The sequence below is a fragment of the Anser cygnoides genome, chromosome 2 (assembly GCF_040182565.1).
Source record: "Anser cygnoides isolate HZ-2024a breed goose chromosome 2, Taihu_goose_T2T_genome, whole genome shotgun sequence".
NCBI lineage: Eukaryota > Metazoa > Chordata > Aves > Anseriformes > Anatidae > Anser > Anser cygnoides.
In genome coordinates, this window is record NC_089874.1 from 37,785,598 (window position 1) to 37,802,576 (window position 16,979).

The 16,979-nt window shown below is 39.9% G+C and overlaps 1 protein-coding gene across 5 annotated transcripts in view; it reads left to right on the plus strand.

The window, feature by feature from the left end:
* The window catches only part of GALNT15 (polypeptide N-acetylgalactosaminyltransferase 15), a 28,117-nt gene extending 11,284 nt beyond the window's left edge, over positions 1-16,833 (plus strand). For 3 of the 5 annotated variants that reach the window (XM_048070336.2, XM_013171943.3, XM_013171945.3), the window contains exons 5-11: positions 5,062-5,229; positions 5,833-5,950; positions 6,904-7,098; positions 10,732-10,863; positions 11,962-12,063; positions 12,902-13,042; positions 13,984-16,833. In XM_048070336.2, the coding sequence (XP_047926293.2) occupies positions 5,062-5,229; positions 5,833-5,950; positions 6,904-7,098; positions 10,732-10,863; positions 11,962-12,063; positions 12,902-13,042; positions 13,984-14,130 (1,003 nt within the window). In that variant the 3' untranslated portion in view covers positions 14,131-16,833. Of the gene's footprint in view, positions 1-5,061; positions 5,230-5,832; positions 5,951-6,903; positions 7,099-10,731; positions 10,864-11,961; positions 12,064-12,901; positions 13,043-13,983 lie in introns of those variants that run through there. The other 2 variants (XM_013171944.3, XM_066991870.1) reach the window with 2 other exon arrangements.
* The last annotated feature ends 146 nt before the right edge of the window (positions 16,834-16,979 follow it).

The window sequence follows — 16,979 nt, forward strand, 5'->3', positions numbered from 1 at the left end:
CTTTCCCCGGCTCCTCATCACCAAGGCTATTTCCCTCTGTGCTGGTGCACTCCCTATACCACAGCTCAAATATTACATTAGCAAACTGGAGCCTTTAATATTATTAAAAGAAGCCTCTTTGGTTTCTAAAATACAAAGTGCCTCTACTTAGCTCCACAATTCTAGGTCACTAGATGCTGTTAAACAGAATAAGAAATGAGCATAGCAATGGAAAGCTATCTCATCAGCTCAGGAGTCAAGCAGAGCCTCTGCAGATACAGGAATAGATACAGAGTTCTGTTCAAAACATTTGTGAGTGGTGCTGGTTTTATGGCAGTGCACAAGGGAGAAGGGAAGTATCTTGCACTGAACACTTCCATCCTCTTTTTTTGCCCAGCTATCCACTTCTCTGTGGCCCACACCCCAGCTTTTCAAGCTATCACATCCATAAGCCATCTGGTTTCTGCCTTCTTACGGGCTTAGGGAAGCATGATGTTCTCCATCCAGAGGACACGCAACCCCTTCACGCATGTCAGCATGCATTTCCATGCTGCCTTCCTTGTTTTGAAAACCTTCCATATACTTCACATTTAGCAGCCTGCTCCCTGGGACTTCTCTTTTTGCCTGATCTTTTTATAGCCTGATCCATTTGTCGATAACACTAATTTCAAATTCAGTAAGATAAAGTTCTGCACTTACACGGTATGTTATCTGAAGATATGTTATCTGTTTACAATCTTTCACAGTTGATCAGTATCAGCAGGTGACCTATTTTAAAGATGAAAAGAAACTTGAAGAGAATCTAAAGCCAAAAGCAATCATTATTGGCAAAAGTAGGAGCAATGAAGATTTAGAGATTTAGGCATGATTCACAGCACAGTGCCCTGACTGCCCGATATTAAAAGGTACTGGCAGCTCCTACAGATTTTGGAACCTCACATACAGATTTGAATATTTTAACATAAAAAGCAGGTTTAAATATATATATATATTTTTTTTTTTAATAAAGCATTCTCTTAGGACTCTGCCTAGCTGAGATTTGAATTACGGGCTTAGTGCTTAGCATGTAGGTAGTGCATCAGTTCAAGGATATTGTCCTTATCTTTCAGTCAGCCAGAAGTTGGTCTGCAAGGCAATATGTAAGTAATCCTGTATCCCACAGCTTTACCATTCCTGATCACTACATTTTCTCTTTTTATTAATCCCACTAAATTTCAAGTGTTTAGAATTACTTTTTTTCCCTAAAGACTTCAGCAAGCAATGTGATTTCAGTGAAAATGAAGTGTGCCGTGGAACAAGCTTGTGTTCTCAATTACTTGCTGAAGTTTTGACTATGTGCAGAGCCAGACAATTCAGGCTGCCTGGATTTTTGAGCTGTCTTATTTTTGCAGGGAATGATCCACTCTGAAACTGGTTGAGGAAAACATAGTATTTTCATGTTTGTTTTTGTTGTACCCCTTTATTTAAAGAAGGATTTAAACAGATTAAAATCTGTTCCCTTCGCAGAAAAAAAAAAAAAAGATAAATCAATAAAAAACGCTTTCAAAATATCATATCTAAAACTTCAAAACAGATGTGTTAATTAACTCTTCTTCTCATGTTACTTATTCTAAAAACAGAAAAGAACATAATGTCCATGGCGACTGCAAAGGGTCATGAGAAGGCATTTCATTTAAGCTGTATTTGGTTGAGAAATTCCAAACTAGGAAATTGTTCTTGTTTGGGTTGCTCTTTTTCATGGAATTGTGACCTTTTGTAGATCCTGTGTGTTCCAAGCATTTGAAATATTCACAAATTAGTATCACCACAGTCAAACAGTTCAAAGCCTCGCTGCCAGTTGTATTTGAGTTTCCTGTTTTTTTCTTTTCCTTGGATTCCACAGAGTAAAATTAGCAGTAGTTTGCCAGTGTGTTTCATTTCAAAGTGCCGAGAAGCTGCTGACTGTCTGCCAGTTACTCAGTTAAAAACAAAAAAGAATAGCTAAGAACATCTTCCAGCTTTCAATTACCTTCTGCTGCAAATTTGCATTTAGAGCCACAGAAACACTGAACCATCACAGAACATGCAGAAAGTAGATCTTTTATAGAAAAAAAAAAAGTCTTAATACCAAATGATGTCATAGAATCATAGAATGGCTCGGGTTGGAAGGGATCTTAAAGATCACCCAGTTCCAACCCCTCTGCCATAGGCAGGGACGCCACCCACTAGATCAGGGCTTGAACGCCTCCAGGGATGGAGCATCCACAACCTCTCTGGGCAGCCTGTTCCAGTGCCTCCCCACCCTAAAGCACTACTTGATTAAGATTAAAATTGACCATTGACCACTTTTCACAAAAGATAAAATTACTCAATTCCTCTATTTCAGACCAGAAAGGTACTCCCAATATTTAAAGTTTTAGGAAGCTGTGGCTCTACTGGTTTCAGCAGAGCTACACCAGTTTATCCTAAGGTAAAGGATCTAGCATGACACTTGCAAACATATTCTTGAGAACTGTTAATCTTGGTATTCTGAAAAAGCTGCTAGAGTAATAGCTTTAAAACACAGTAACCAGTTCGTACTGTATACTTTTATGGGAAAGGATATTCAATTTTATTTTGTTCTGGTTTATTGTTGAGTTTATCCAGGTTAGAATATGACCAATCTGGAACTGTATTTTCCATGTCGTAATTTGTAGACATTTTGGCTAATTGCTTGGTCTCCTAACCATCAGAATCCCTGACATCAGTGCAGGTATTCTTCTTGAATTACATTGAATGATCATGCCCACAAAAAAGCAAAGTAAAAGCATGCATTAAAAATTAGGTGTTCTTTCAGCTGGAACTGTTACTGTGGTGCTGACTCTTGTGAGCAATTGCACCAATGCTAGAAGCATCACTGGGGTTTAGAGTTTTACAGTGGCAACTAATTTAAGGTGGATACAAAAAGAAGGATGGGTTTGAAATAGCTGGATATGAAAATGTGGGATCATCTGAAATGTCTGGAATATTTGATCCAGTATATATCTGAGCATAGCTCCGAGTATCTGCGTTGTCTCTCTCTGAGCTATACTGGATACACACGTGGCCTAGTCTTCATGGCCAAGGGTTTTGAATGGTTTAGTCTGCATTGCCTGCTCTGGCTTCCACTCAAGCATACCCTCCTGATCTTTCCTGCTTGACTCGGAAACTGTAAAATAAACTTCTCTGGAGTCATTAGTTCCTCAGTCCTGTCTGGATAGGAATGGATAGACAAGCAGCAATAATATGCATTTCAGCAAGGAGCAATAAAGTGAGGTGGGAAATGTCCAGCTCAAAGTACGCTCCTAACCAGACAGTTGTCAGTGATGTCTACACTGGAGAATGCAGCAGGCTGTAGAAATTATAGTGATTTTTCATTTTTTGAAGTTTAGTCTTATAAAATCCATTTAAATTGTTAGCGCTATTTTTCTCAGCATGTCAAAGAAAAAAACACCTGCTTGTGTGAGTCCAACAGAACACTACCTTTTAGTAACTTTTAGAAGTAGTTAGTTTCCTTTTCATGCTGTTAGTGAGTAAAGGTTAAATACTGCTTTCACTAGAAAGACTCCTGTTGGCTTGAGATTTCAGGTTGTTCCTGTCCTGGATACAAAACTATATCACTGAGTTTTCATCAACAGAATCAAGGAAGGCTTTCAGCTTTATTATTTTTAAGATCATTTCTTTGCATTTCTTCTTGAGTCCTGCAGAAAAATGACAACAAACCACTGCCTTGATGTATAAACCTACAGATGTTGCAGGTGACCATAAAAATGTACTATCTATTTATAAACTCAATGCTTGTTTCCAAGAGCACTTATAATAACATATTGCAAGGGCTGGCTTTATACCTGAATGGAGAAATATAATCACTTCTTTATTTTAAATCTTTCTGACTTTAGCTCATCATAGGGCAGTCTGCTCACATTAGGAGACAAAGGAGTAACTAAACCATTTTAATGCTATCCTCTGCACAGTTCATTTTCATGCAATTGACTGAAGATCAGTAATCTCTTTTTCTCCGTGGGGTTTGAAAATTCTCTACGGGAAAGGGCAACAATGACAAAACAAAATGTTGAGCTCCCCTCACTCTGTTACTGAAAAAAATAAATAAATAAATGACTAAAGATATTGTAAAAGCAGACAAGATATGTCAGGATTACATGAACATCACCGAGGGCTGCCAGCTTCCTCAGTTGGTTCTGGTCTCTGCCATGGACAAGAACATATGGCCCACTGCATTAAAAAATTGTGAGATGACCTTCCTCCATTGGCTAGAGTATGTTTCAAACATATTCTCTCAAGAGTAATCTCTGACCAACATATACATCTTTAAAAAGGGGAGATAAAACCTTTTACTTTTTGCCCCAAAACGGACCATTTAATTTCCCTCTGTTTTAACAGGAAGTTATTTTCTAAGGAAAGAGCTACTCTGGAATAACTTCCTATATAGATACTCAAGAATAGAAGTATTTTTTTTCAGTGTACTTTGGTTCTTAGTGAATGTTACTTATTTTTCTTCAGTGCATTTGCAAGAACACGTTAAGGTGTGGTAGAAGGCAATACAAACAGAAACTGTTTTACAAATGCAGTGATAAATGTTTTTGCAAAGCTACCAGCAGAACAAACTAAGGGTAAGTGCATGCTTCATTGTCCTGAACTGACAAACTCATGAAGTGTGGAACATCTAGAGGAAAATCAAAGGATGGTAAAGTGTGTGAGCCCAGAATCATCTTTCAGTGTAAACTTTGCATCCATACAGAGCCTATAACCTCAGAGGTTGAGGCCTCTGTGTGAAAGAGCTTTAGAAGAATATTGATGGTAAATTCAGAATAAAATCCTGAATAGCTTTATAATGGCAATGTAATGTATAGGTTATCATTAAATTATTGATCTTTAGAATCATTACTGCAGGCTCAGCATTCGCATGCACTGAGCATCTGAGCTCTGTCAGGAGGGAAAAGGAGGGCACTCAACATCTAAAGGAGTGTTTGTGCTTGACAATATCAAAAAGGAGAACCACTGTTCACTAACGCAGTACTGAATTTATGCTTTGGCTTTGAAAAGAAACGATATTGTTTTTTTCAGAAACAGTGTCGTCTCCCCTGTCATAGATGTCATAGACTGGAAGACTTTTCAGTACTATCACTCTGTGGGCCTGCATCGAGGTGTTTTTGATTGGAAGCTAGATTTTCATTGGGAACCAGTGCCAGAGCATGAAGAGAAGGTACGACAGTCTCCCATCAGCCCTATCAGGTAACAGTTCATTAGCCAATATGCCTCCACTCAGCTCAACAGCAAAACTGTACAATTTGGGAAAGCTTCCAGCTAATAAAAGTGAGACACGGTTACTTGCATTTGCTTGGTTAATATTTTTTGAAGGGACAGGTTTTTGGTTTACATTGAGTTTATTTGGCCTTTAGCATTCATTCTAAGTAGACTGCAGTCATACTCTCAACATGACAAATGTTTTCCACACAACTGGAAGCAACTAGTATACAACCTGACCAGACAAGATACTGAGGTTTGTAGGGAAAGCAAAAAATGGATGATACAGAGTTAAAAGAGATGTCTTAATCATTATGTTTGTCTGTTGTTTTGGGTGTACATGGATGTAACACTTCTCACTGTTCTGAGCCTTATTCAACAACACAGTGCTTGGCCCTCTTTCCCATGCAAATCCTAGAATTCAGTTCCAGTTGTTCTTAATTTTGGTTGGTTAAACACTTAACTTGAGATTATAAGGGCTATCATTCAATCATTTTGCAATATTATCGTCATCACAGAAATGGTGGGGTTTTCATCCTTCATATTCTCTATCCAAAACAGTCGTTCACTTCCAAACTATTTTCTACCCAGGAGTCCTGTGGTAGCTGGTGCAGTAGTTGCCATGGATCGACATCACTTCCAAAACACTGGAGCTTACGATTCTGACATGACCATGTGGGGAGCAGAAAATCTAGAGCTATCTATAAGGGTAAGAAACTTAATTAAAACACCAAGCACTGGTAACTATTGGGTTTTGAAGGGACTTGAATGAAAAGGCAAGAAGTGATTTATAAAAGCAATTAAGTGCAGAACTTCTTGAGGTATGGAGAGTATCACTTGCAGAGTTCTACCCCATGCTCCATGATCTGTCAGGACTATACAGGAATATGCAGCTGCTGTGGGTTAGGAGCATTATGGCAGGACAAGTTTCACTGACTATTAATAGACGATCTTTAAGGTCCCTTCCAACCCAAGCTCTTTCTACTGTTCTATGATTCTATGATGAGTATCCGCCTGAGGACAAAGTCACTGGTTTAGGCACCTTCTGAAATCCACCTCTTCTATTCTGGCATGTAACAAGCACCAAAGGAAGAGTAGCTTTAATGTCTTTGCCAACATGTACTTTAAATATTAAATTATTTATATTAATTTGTGTGCATTAGTTTTTGCTCAATACAAAGAGTAACTGATGTTAAAAAGCAATGGAAATTGCAGACACAAAGGGTACAAAGCCTTTTTTGTCCAAGGCAAAAGAAGGTATGCCCCCAGGTCTCTTCGCTATACTGCACTGTTTGTGCACAGGAAAACATAAAAGCATATATAAAGGTCTATCTTGCCCAGTATCTTTGTGTCTCAGTGTCTGTGGGGAACAGTGTATGAAGAAGCACATAACGATGCTCTTTCTGTTTCTAGCAATGTGCAGATTAGGATTTCCTGAGGTGGAGTCTGTAGTAAAAGAGCTTCTCCTTTTTAGATGTTTTTGAACTGATAATTAACATTCAGCCACTGCCCAGAGCAGGATTTAACTCAATGAGTGACTCTCATTTTGCTTTGCGTTCTTAAAATTACTGGTCTATTGCTCAATGCTGCTGATTGTGCTTTACCAACTACGTAGAAGATAGTAAAAGATGATCTCTTTTTGCTCCTTCACCTGTGTTTCAGACCTGGCTCTGCGGTGGCTCTGTAGAAATAATTCCATGCTCCCGTGTTGGGCATGTCTATCGAAATCACATTCCCCGTGCTTTCTCCTATGACGAGGCCATTGTGAGGAACAAAATCCGAATAGCAGAGACCTGGCTGGGCTCTTTCAAAGAGAACTTCTACAAGCACGACACAGTGGCTTTCCTAATCAGCAAGGTAAAGACATCAGTGGCAGTCTGTTTATGAGGGAAGGAGTGTGTGTTGAGGTAGGTGAAAGGGGTGGGACGGTAGCGTGGGTGTCTCTGTGCAGTCAAACATTCAATGGGCAAGGTGCCAGCGATAGTTTTTCTTTTGGTAAAACCTGCCAAGTAGAAGAGCTCTTAGATCAGGAAAGAAAGAGAGAAACCTGTTTTCGCTGAAGCTGTCAAATCTCGTAGAGTATGACTCCTTCTCCAAATGACTCCTTCTTCAGATTGCCCAGCAAGTCGTGGTTTGCTTTTCCACCACTGATAGTAAAGGGGGGGTCATCTGAAATGGAACCCAGTTGCACTGTGTGCTTGAAGGGGCCTTCCAGAGGATTCATTCTCCGTTGCTGACAGTCTTCCTCATGTGATTCAAGCAACATTCACTGGCACGTGGCAAACTGTGGTGTCTCTCCTACTGCAGGAATATCAGAAAAGGCAATTTCTTCCTAAATTGACAGAACTAACTGTCTGTAACAGGAAGTCAATTCTCACCATAGCTACTGTTTACAAGACACGTTTTCATTAGAAGGATCACAAAGACAGAAATCCAACCTCCAGAGATTTGGATTGCCAGCAGCTTGCACACCAAGACAAGCTTGCAGCCAGGTGTGTGACACAGCCCTGGCGTACAGCCACACTTGAAACATCTGCGGGCTGCACACTGCCCAACAACTACAGAACAGCCATGCCTGTTTTTATGCCACTGTGTAATGCACTGTAGGCCAGGGTCAGTCAAGGAACTGTATATCCCATGTGTTACAAACTGCTGGGTGCTGTATTAGAAGCTATGGCAGCGAAGTTGTTAATGTTGCTGCAGCTTTCCAGAATTCTCTGGCTCCCATACCTTTCTTTGTAAAAATATCCTCTTCCACGAGGCAACAGAAATACTTGTGAGTAGTTTTGAATGAAAAAGTGTCGTTCACCGTCTTGTTCATTGGTCAATACCGTGCTTTTCAGGAGAAAAGATTCCTGAAAACAGCTAGGCATGGCATAGGTAGGTGCTGTGCAGTTTTCCATTCAGTTTTGCTCCTGCATTTCAGTCCTGCGTGCCTCAGTCATTGCAGCTCTGGGCATCATCTAAGAAAGCAGATCCAGCAGGAGCTGCATTACAGTGGGGAGAGGAAAAGGGCTGTGTGTCAGCATGGCTTTTCTCTTGTCACCTAGTCTGACCTCCTTAGGATCCATCAGATCTGCCTCTCCAGTCAGCCTGCTATGCTCATCCTAGAGCCTGAGACACATTCTTTTTTTTTTTTTTTTAATTCTATTTTCACTTTCTTAAAAAGCTTCTCCATTCTTGTCTGTGTAGTATATTTTAACTCCACTGGCCAGGATTTCATCGGTTGACTCGCAAGGCTTACAGCCATGTAACAGGAGAATGAATGCTAGGCCAGGTCTTTTAAGATGGGCAGATAGATCCTTAAATCACTTAATTATTTCCTAAAGGCCTTTCTTTTCAACTCAGAAGCAATCTCTGAACTAAAAACTACAGCCATCAATGATTCAGTTTACTAGCTATAAGTACGATGACCTTTTGCCTGAGAGTTTGTTCTAGCCAGGGTACTTTTAGTACTCCTAAGTACGATGCTCCTTCAAGTGACCTATTTTACGATCTCTCTGTTCAACACACCATAACATAAAAAGCCCTTTTCTCCGTTCCTTTCTTTCACAGCCAATATTTTCAGTATGTCAGTGCAGTGGGATGTTATTCAGAAGACACAAGCAAGCAATGACATTACTGCCGCTCAGCTGCCATCAGCCCTGCGGGGATTTATTGCACTGCAAGGGTGAGCGGAGCCACCTATTGGCCACTACAAAAATCTCTGCAAGCCTACTACTGAAAATAAAAAATGACCCCCGTTTAGATTGCTTTATAAGTCTTCCCGTTTTATGGTCGAAATTACATCCTGCACAGGATGCCTGTGGCATGAGCATTAATATAGATGAATAAGGTTCTTTGCCAGTCTCCACAATTTCAGCCACCGTCTCTTTTTCTCCTTTTTTTGTCTGTGTGTGTGTGGTTTGTTTATTTAACCTACAAGCACAGTTTCCTTTCAGCTTGGTTTACAGGGATAATGTCTTTCTTTACAATATTTACACCAATTATTCAGCATCAAATGCATGCTGTAACTAGTATGACAAAATGTGATTTACTGCCATTGCCTTCTTCAGCCAAAGCAGAGTCTCTCGAGGAACACCTCTTTTTAGGGGAAGCATCTTATTCCTCTATTTTCCTGTTCCAAGAAAACCTCTCGGGGACAGGCTTGTGTGGTGCTGAATTGCTGAAGTTCATTGTTATTCTTATTGAATCTAGGACTGATATCAGACTATAAGGTGCTCTTTAACATACTGCAACTGTTGATGTTTGCCTGTGAAGCTTACAGGGGCTGGCATGATTGATACCTATCTTTAAAAACTGATTCCTCTCCCTTCATCTCCAAGGCTCTTTATTTGTCAGTGATTTTTAGCCACGTGGCAAAGGTTTTTTTTCTTTCTTATGGATGCTGAGAAATGATTGGGCTGAGGAAAGTTATTTGCAGGCAATTCTTTGCTTATGTTACCAATTTTAACTTCTGACATAGGAATCCACACCAGTGTCCTGGAACCTAAAACTGCATTTTTTTTAATGTAGAAATGTGAATGGGGAAATCTATTGCTGGCAAGAAAGAGGAGAGACTCTTAAAGGTGGTGGGGTTTTTTTTGTTGTTTTTTGTTTGTTTGTTTGTTTGTTTTTAGCATTTGAGCAATGAGAGATTTAGAAAAGTGTTTTGCACGGTTTTGAAACCAAAGGATTAACCACTTACCTGCTTAGGAGGTTTTCAGAATCCTGTTAGCCATCTTGAGGTGCTAAATACCCTCACATACTGAGACCCTCAGCCCTTTGCAGTGATGATGCCCATAGCTGCAACGAGGTTTGATGGCACCTGTCTCTTTTCAGAACAAGAGTTGGTACTAAGGAGGGTGAAGAGTTAGGATCATGTGTATGTAACTTAAGAAAAGACATAAATCATAGCAAAGTTTTCTATGCCTTTATAGCCACAAAACACATTCACCCACTAGATTTAGCAACTGCCAGGTAATAATTTGATAGGCTTTATGTTAGGCCAAATTCTCCTTTCACTTACATCTCATCAGGGAAGACTGACAATGACTGGGTAATTTGGACTCTTAAAGGTCAGGAAATCCGACTTTTATCTTTTGGGGGAGGGAGGGCAAACTCTGTACTTAATGACAATATGATCCAATCCCACTGATTTCAGTACAACAAGTATCAAACTTGACCCAGACTTTCTTAATTAAAAAGATCTGACTTATCTTGCAGGATAACAATAATTTTAAAGGAAATACTAATTTTCATAGTGTGTGCTACTTCTGAAACATTAACTTCTGTCACAACACCAGAGTAAATACTGTTTTAACACAAAGTTGGAGAAAGGGTACAGCTGGTCCTCCTCCTGTGCTTGATCTTGAGAGATATGTATCAGTATCTATAACAAGCAGTATAGGAGACGCAGTGGAAATAATTCCTGTGCAGTCATTTTCCTTTCTAGCATCTCTAACACAAATATACTAGTAACCTTGTTTGCTCTGTGCTTTCTCCATGAAGGCAGAGAAACCAGACTGCAGTGAGCGTCTTCAGCTACAGAAGAGATTGGGCTGTAGAAATTTCCAGTGGTTTCTTTCAAATGTGTACCCTGAACTCTCCCAGACCGAAGACACACCGAGATTCTCTGGCAAAGTAAGAGAAAACGCGCTAAAAAAAAAGGATTAGTGTTTTTGTATTGATCAAAGACCCCAGTATTGCTTCCATGTACTAGGTACTCGACGAGTGTACGGTAAGAGGCTGTTCCCACTTTGAAAAGCTTATTGTCCAAACAGGCTACACAACAAGAATGGAACAAGAAGCAAAAGGACTGCAGAGACAAACAGCTGGTCCAAATTCTCACATAAGCCTTGAACTCCAGCCAGGAGATGAACCCAGATTTTCTGTTTCAGTTTGGTGTCATTGATCAGAGGATCCTAACCGTAGATTTTTTAGGTGCTATTAGCAAAGAAAAAGAACTGTGTTGCCTCACACGGATGGCAACTGCAACAGCAGCTGAGATATCTCTATGCTGATCCATGTGCAAGAAGAGAAAGCAGTATTTCTCCAGTCCTGCACTTTCCCCAAAGGCAGAGGTGGTGGAAATAGCAGTTACTTGGCAGACTGAGTACAGGAGGTGATATTCTCAATGATTTTTAAGACTATGTAAGTGGATAATTATCATCAATTAAAAATACGAATTTATTCCAGGCAGCCTTACTGGAAGGGATTTCCCCCCAACAAGGCAACAAGGTCTACTGATTAAGTCACATCCTGGTATCTGCAGACAGATTTTACTATGTCCTTTTACTATTTTGTCTGTTCCTTATTATCAAAGTTTGCTTGAGAAGTGCATAATAACTGATTGTGGATCACAGGAAATGTTTTTTCCCTCTGGAACAACTTGATTTTTTCTCACTACAGTGTCAGGATGAAGTGCAATTTGCCACTAGCAGAAAAGTAGTTTGGGCTGATTTCTTTGAAGCATTGTAATAGTTAAAACCAGAAGTGGGTAACAGTAACTTAAACAAAACTCATTGGGTGTCACTGACCTTTGGTGAGACTCTCCCTTGTATATCAGATCACTTTGCAAGATCAAAATGCAAGATCTAGTCTGAAAGAAAAAAAAATCAGTTGTTTGAACTGGAAGCAAAAACACCTATTGTAAGGGGATGTAATCACAAAAAAGTTAGCTGGAGGATATTTTCTTTGTATCTGACTGTGCTTTATTTCAGTATAAACATTTATTTACAGCTTTACAATACTGGTGTTGGCTTCTGTGCAGATTACAGACCTGGAGGGGCCACTGCAGACGGCTCCATCGAACTCTCTCCTTGCAGTGACAGCCCCACCCAGGTACCGTACGCTTTAAGTATATGGGTACTCCATCAGATTTAAGGAGCCACTAAGAAAATAGTGAGTCCAACATGTAAATGGCTGGGTTGACATTAGGGGAAATATTGACCCATCAGATGTGTGCTAAGGCAATGTTGCCCATCCTCGTGCAGCTGATTATCATTTACAAAATGGCAATGCTCCATGTTTCACTGAGGCCTGATCCCCGCACTTTTCTCCAGCAGACATCATTGAGTGGTTATTTGTTAGTATATTTGATAGTGCCTGGAGAACAAAAAGACTAGGCATAAAAAATACGTATCAATTCTAGAATAACAGGGGTGGTTTCTCCCATATTCTAGCATCTAAACTGCAGTCAAATACAGGAAGAAAATTCATGTAGATACCCAAGCTGGCATTAGACTATCAAGTTCTTGCACTGAGAGAAGTCAAGCCAGTACAGACTGACTGCAGATATTTACTCTAAGTCCCAAGCAAGTTCCACTGCTTACACTGAGCTCAGGGTAGCTGCAGGCACATTTTTAACTGCAATGTGTACAGACAATTTCAGAAACTCCCTTCTGTTCAAATATTTATTAAACTAGAAAATTTTCTTGTAGGGTGGGTTTACTTTATGCGTAATTACAGCTCACAAAGCCTTTCCTCAAAAAAATAGTCTCAGGTATCTATGCCTAAACTAGCTGGGAGGATTGCCTCGCAGGATCAGGCCTGTTGGTTCTCCTTCATTCATACTTGGGTTGCATATTAAGAATCACAAGTGGGAAATTTTGGAATGAATGTTTAAAAATGCATTAGGATGTCCTTCTGTCGTTGTTCAAACAAACCCTCTTTTTTCCAGCACTTTGAATATAACAGCATGAAGGAAATCCGGCTTGGGTCCGCTCCGCTGTTTTGCTTTGATGTCAGACACGGGAAAGTTATCCCTCACAACTGTACGAAGGAGACAGACAACAGCCAGCAGCACTGGGATGTCCAGGAGGTCCGTACTGACACTGCCATGAGGGGAGGGCTGCTGATGGCAACTGTGCCATCACTGAGTGGCTGACAGCATTCATGTGCAGGGAAGGGATGATATATTTGAAGGACAATTTTCATTTCTGGACCATTTTCACCCAGGAAATTTAGGATGCAGTTTATGCATTTACACTGCCTGTGCAAAATAAATTTTGTTTAAAAATACAAAGTACAGAAATCCTACCTAAATTCACATGCCCTCGTTTTATCTGTTTAATTTACCGGCCTTATCTGAATAGAATCAGAATTGTAAGAGGTTGTGTAAGTAAGAGCAGGACAAATCCTTGCCCACTTCTTTTGGATAGGGGAAGGCACTGTGAATCTGAACTCTCCCAAATAAGAGCCCTTTGGGAGTAGGGGAATCTTTAAAATTCCTCCTGTATTACAGAAGGGCAAACCTCTTGTTAGAAGAGTTCGGTAATACTCAATGGACTTCACCCAACGGAGTAGAAACTCCTCTGCAAGACTGAAAAATGTCATGCTCTTGGACAGCCTGGGAAAACAGCAGTTACAGTAGTCATAGGCAGGCTGCAATCCTTGGGTACAGTACCTACTGTAATATGCTTTGATTCCTAAGGGAAGCACTGGTCCTTTTGAAATTTGATGCCCTCCAATACTGTAGCTGTTGCTGATGACAGCATTTACCTACAGGAAACAAATAGTGTTGGAAAAGACAGAAAGTGAGCTCTGCACCTCTGCAGCCTGTCAGCTTCCAAAGGAATTACGTGTTCTCACAACGTCCTGGGCTCAGAGCTAAACCTAGTCATCATGTTCAATACGTTTTTGAACAACCAGTCATTATTGATGACCTATTGTACATTAGAAGTTTCAGAAACATGGCCTAGTTTTCACTGGAAATCCCTCATTTTTTTATTTGTTCTTTTTTCCCCTTCTCTCATCTCGTAGAATGGATTGATCGTCCATGTCCTTTCTGGCAAATGCATAGAGGCAGTGAAGCGTGAAGATGAAGAGGACTTGTTTTTGTGTGTGTGTAACAAGAATGCAAACCAGCTGTGGCAATTCGAACGTTCCCATGGGCTACGTCAGAGATGACTGACAGGTCTGTGGAGAAATCAAGTCACCAAAATTTAGCATTACTTCTCTTTGGGATTCAAGATACATTTCCCACACAGAAAAGAAAGATGTTTGTGTTTGCTGTAGCATACAGGGAAGTTAGGAAGGTCTCTCCTTCAAAGCCTGTAGTTGCTGCCAGTTCCTGGTTTACTCACCTCGAGCTAAAATTTCCATTTATTCTGTGAAGCAAGGAATAAAGATACTGTGAGCATCAATAGATTCTCAACTCTGCTATTGCAGAAGACAGTTAAGTTTGCCCTTTGAAGGAAATGTGGAATATTGGCTGCCAGACAACTTGTCTTTAGCATACTCTGTGACTTCTGAGGATACAGGAAAATGGATGTTTGTGAAACTTTTCAAACTGTAAGAGGAAGTCAGCCAAATCAGGATGAGAGTTTAACCTTGTTGTACCGTGCACTCAATTCATATAAAACAAAGTAGGTCTTGTATGCATAAAAGTAGTAGATCTTTTAATATGTAAAAAGAAAAAGAATTTTCCAGCCTGAGACAAATTTCTACCCTCCAAGAGATAGCAGAGGGCATAAATTAGCACTTAATTAGGCACGAACTGCTCTCACCGATTTGGAATACCAACAGTCTTCAGCGTTTGGCACACCCTTCCTTATGTCCTTCGTCCAGAGTCTAATTTGGATGGGAGAAAGAGACTGAATTATTAACAACTTTTTTTTTAGTGTTCACGCAATGTAAGAACAACTCTTCAGGAAACTTTTGTGGAATATGGTAGAAGGCTGAATTAGACGTGAGAGAAAAGTAACAGCTCCTCTGCTTATTCTGAAATGGAAAGAATCAGTGGCATCCATTCGCTCTTAAAAAGCCGTGGGATGAGCTCATTACTATTCCAGTGACAAAAATGCTGGCTGGAAAGAGCAAACGAAGGGAAACAACAGGTTTCAACAGCGACTACATAGGAAGAAAATACTGGTGTCTGCTTCCACTTGCTTGCTGCCTACTACACTGAGTAAGTCTTTTACACTGTCAGTTTTCGCCAAGATTTTTAGACTCTTGCTGTCACGGGTCTCTGAGCCAATCCTCAAAAGACACTAACACGCATAGTTTTCTAAACAAGCTGCTGTAGATCCTGCATCCCCTCTGACCTCCTCTCTTTCGCAGAAGTCAATGAGAGTTCATGTTAGGTAATGAGAATGGCCTCAGTGTGCACCAGCAAAGCAAACTTCTATCAGTATTTTGTTCCGGCACTTTCAATTTTGGAGTTAAAAGAAACAATGAGGACACTTTCCAAGAGCCCTGTAAGACAGAAGAACAAAGATCTGGGAGTTTTCCCATGTCAGCTCCACACCTGATTTATAATATAAATCAATCGTAGACACAAATATTTATTAAAGGGGGATAGCATCATTAATGAAACCTAATTTGCTATTGATATTTCTTTCAAGACAGAAAATAGCTTTTTTTTGGAAAATGTACAGCATATTGTGTGTGCTTCAGACAACGGAAAGAATAACAGAATACTCTGCCCAGAGTATTCCAGTCACCGGCTCTTAGTAAATCATAATAAGTTTGTTTCAAGCATATAGAATTAGTTACAATAGAAGACATGAACAGCATTCCGTGTTATGTTGTCCAAAAAATTCCTCGTTCGGGTCCCTGTTTGGTTTGAGTGCTGCAGTTTCCACGCCATGTTCGGGCATCACTCCAATCACCCTAATCACCACCCACTCCTTCTTTGATAGCATCAGAATCTAACACCATTTGCTGCTGTGCCATTTAAATTTTCCTGTGACGTCCTTGAAAACGCTTCAATTTTCAGCTGAAAGGATGGAAACAACTTCTTCCAGAATAAGTGATCACTGATCATTGCCCAAATCTAGGGTGAGAAAAGAAAATTGCTAAAATTGCAGAAAAGCTGCGATTGAAATGTTTTAACGAAATGTGATTCCTTTTTATTTTTTAAATTATAAGTATGCCAGATTTTTAAATTATGTATTATTTATTCTATTTTGGACTCTACACTGGGAATATCATTCCTTCAGCATTTAGCTTAATGCTTAAAAATGTTTATACAAATACTATAACTGATCACAAGTGGGATTTATCACCAAGAATGAAAATATTTTTGCTTAGAAAGGAAGAGTTTGGAATAAAACTTCAGAGATGTGGACACCCTCATCTTATACTGCTTTTTAGCATAATGATACAAGCCTAGAAGATAAGGGTTGCTGTAAATATATGTACAATAGAATAATATGTTACACAATACCTCTTCCAACAATAAAATGAAAGTATATAGTTCAGTACAATTTGAAGAATAATTGTTATACTTCTTGCATTTAGTAACCGTGTAAATGTATGTTTGGTTTCCAAGGGAACTAATCTCCAGAGCACAGGACAGAAAGGAGCTACAGCATGGTCCAGGGGGTCTCCACGTGGGGCCAGCAAGGGGGCAAGGATTGTGGCCCATACTGTGCGGAGCACTTCCCTCTAATATAAACGTAACCTGTTATGGTGCACACACACACAAAATAAAACATCTATCTCCTGTTTTTCCTGGTTTCCTTCCTGTATGCCCTGTATTTGGTTGATTGTTTTCCCATTGTGGTGATGTACGCTTTGCCCCTGTTGTCACATCTACGAACAAGACCCTCCTCCTCATGTAGGTTTCACAGAAAGCTCAATAAAGGGTCTCTGTTAAGGGTGCTAGGATTTTGTTTGCTTTTTTTTTCTTCACTCTTGCATATCTTTCACACAACACAAGCAGAAAGAAATGCTCCGAGCATCACAGAACATGGAATTACTTTTAGCTCTGTATTTAGACAGGGACAACATTTCTGGTTCCTCTAATTCCAATT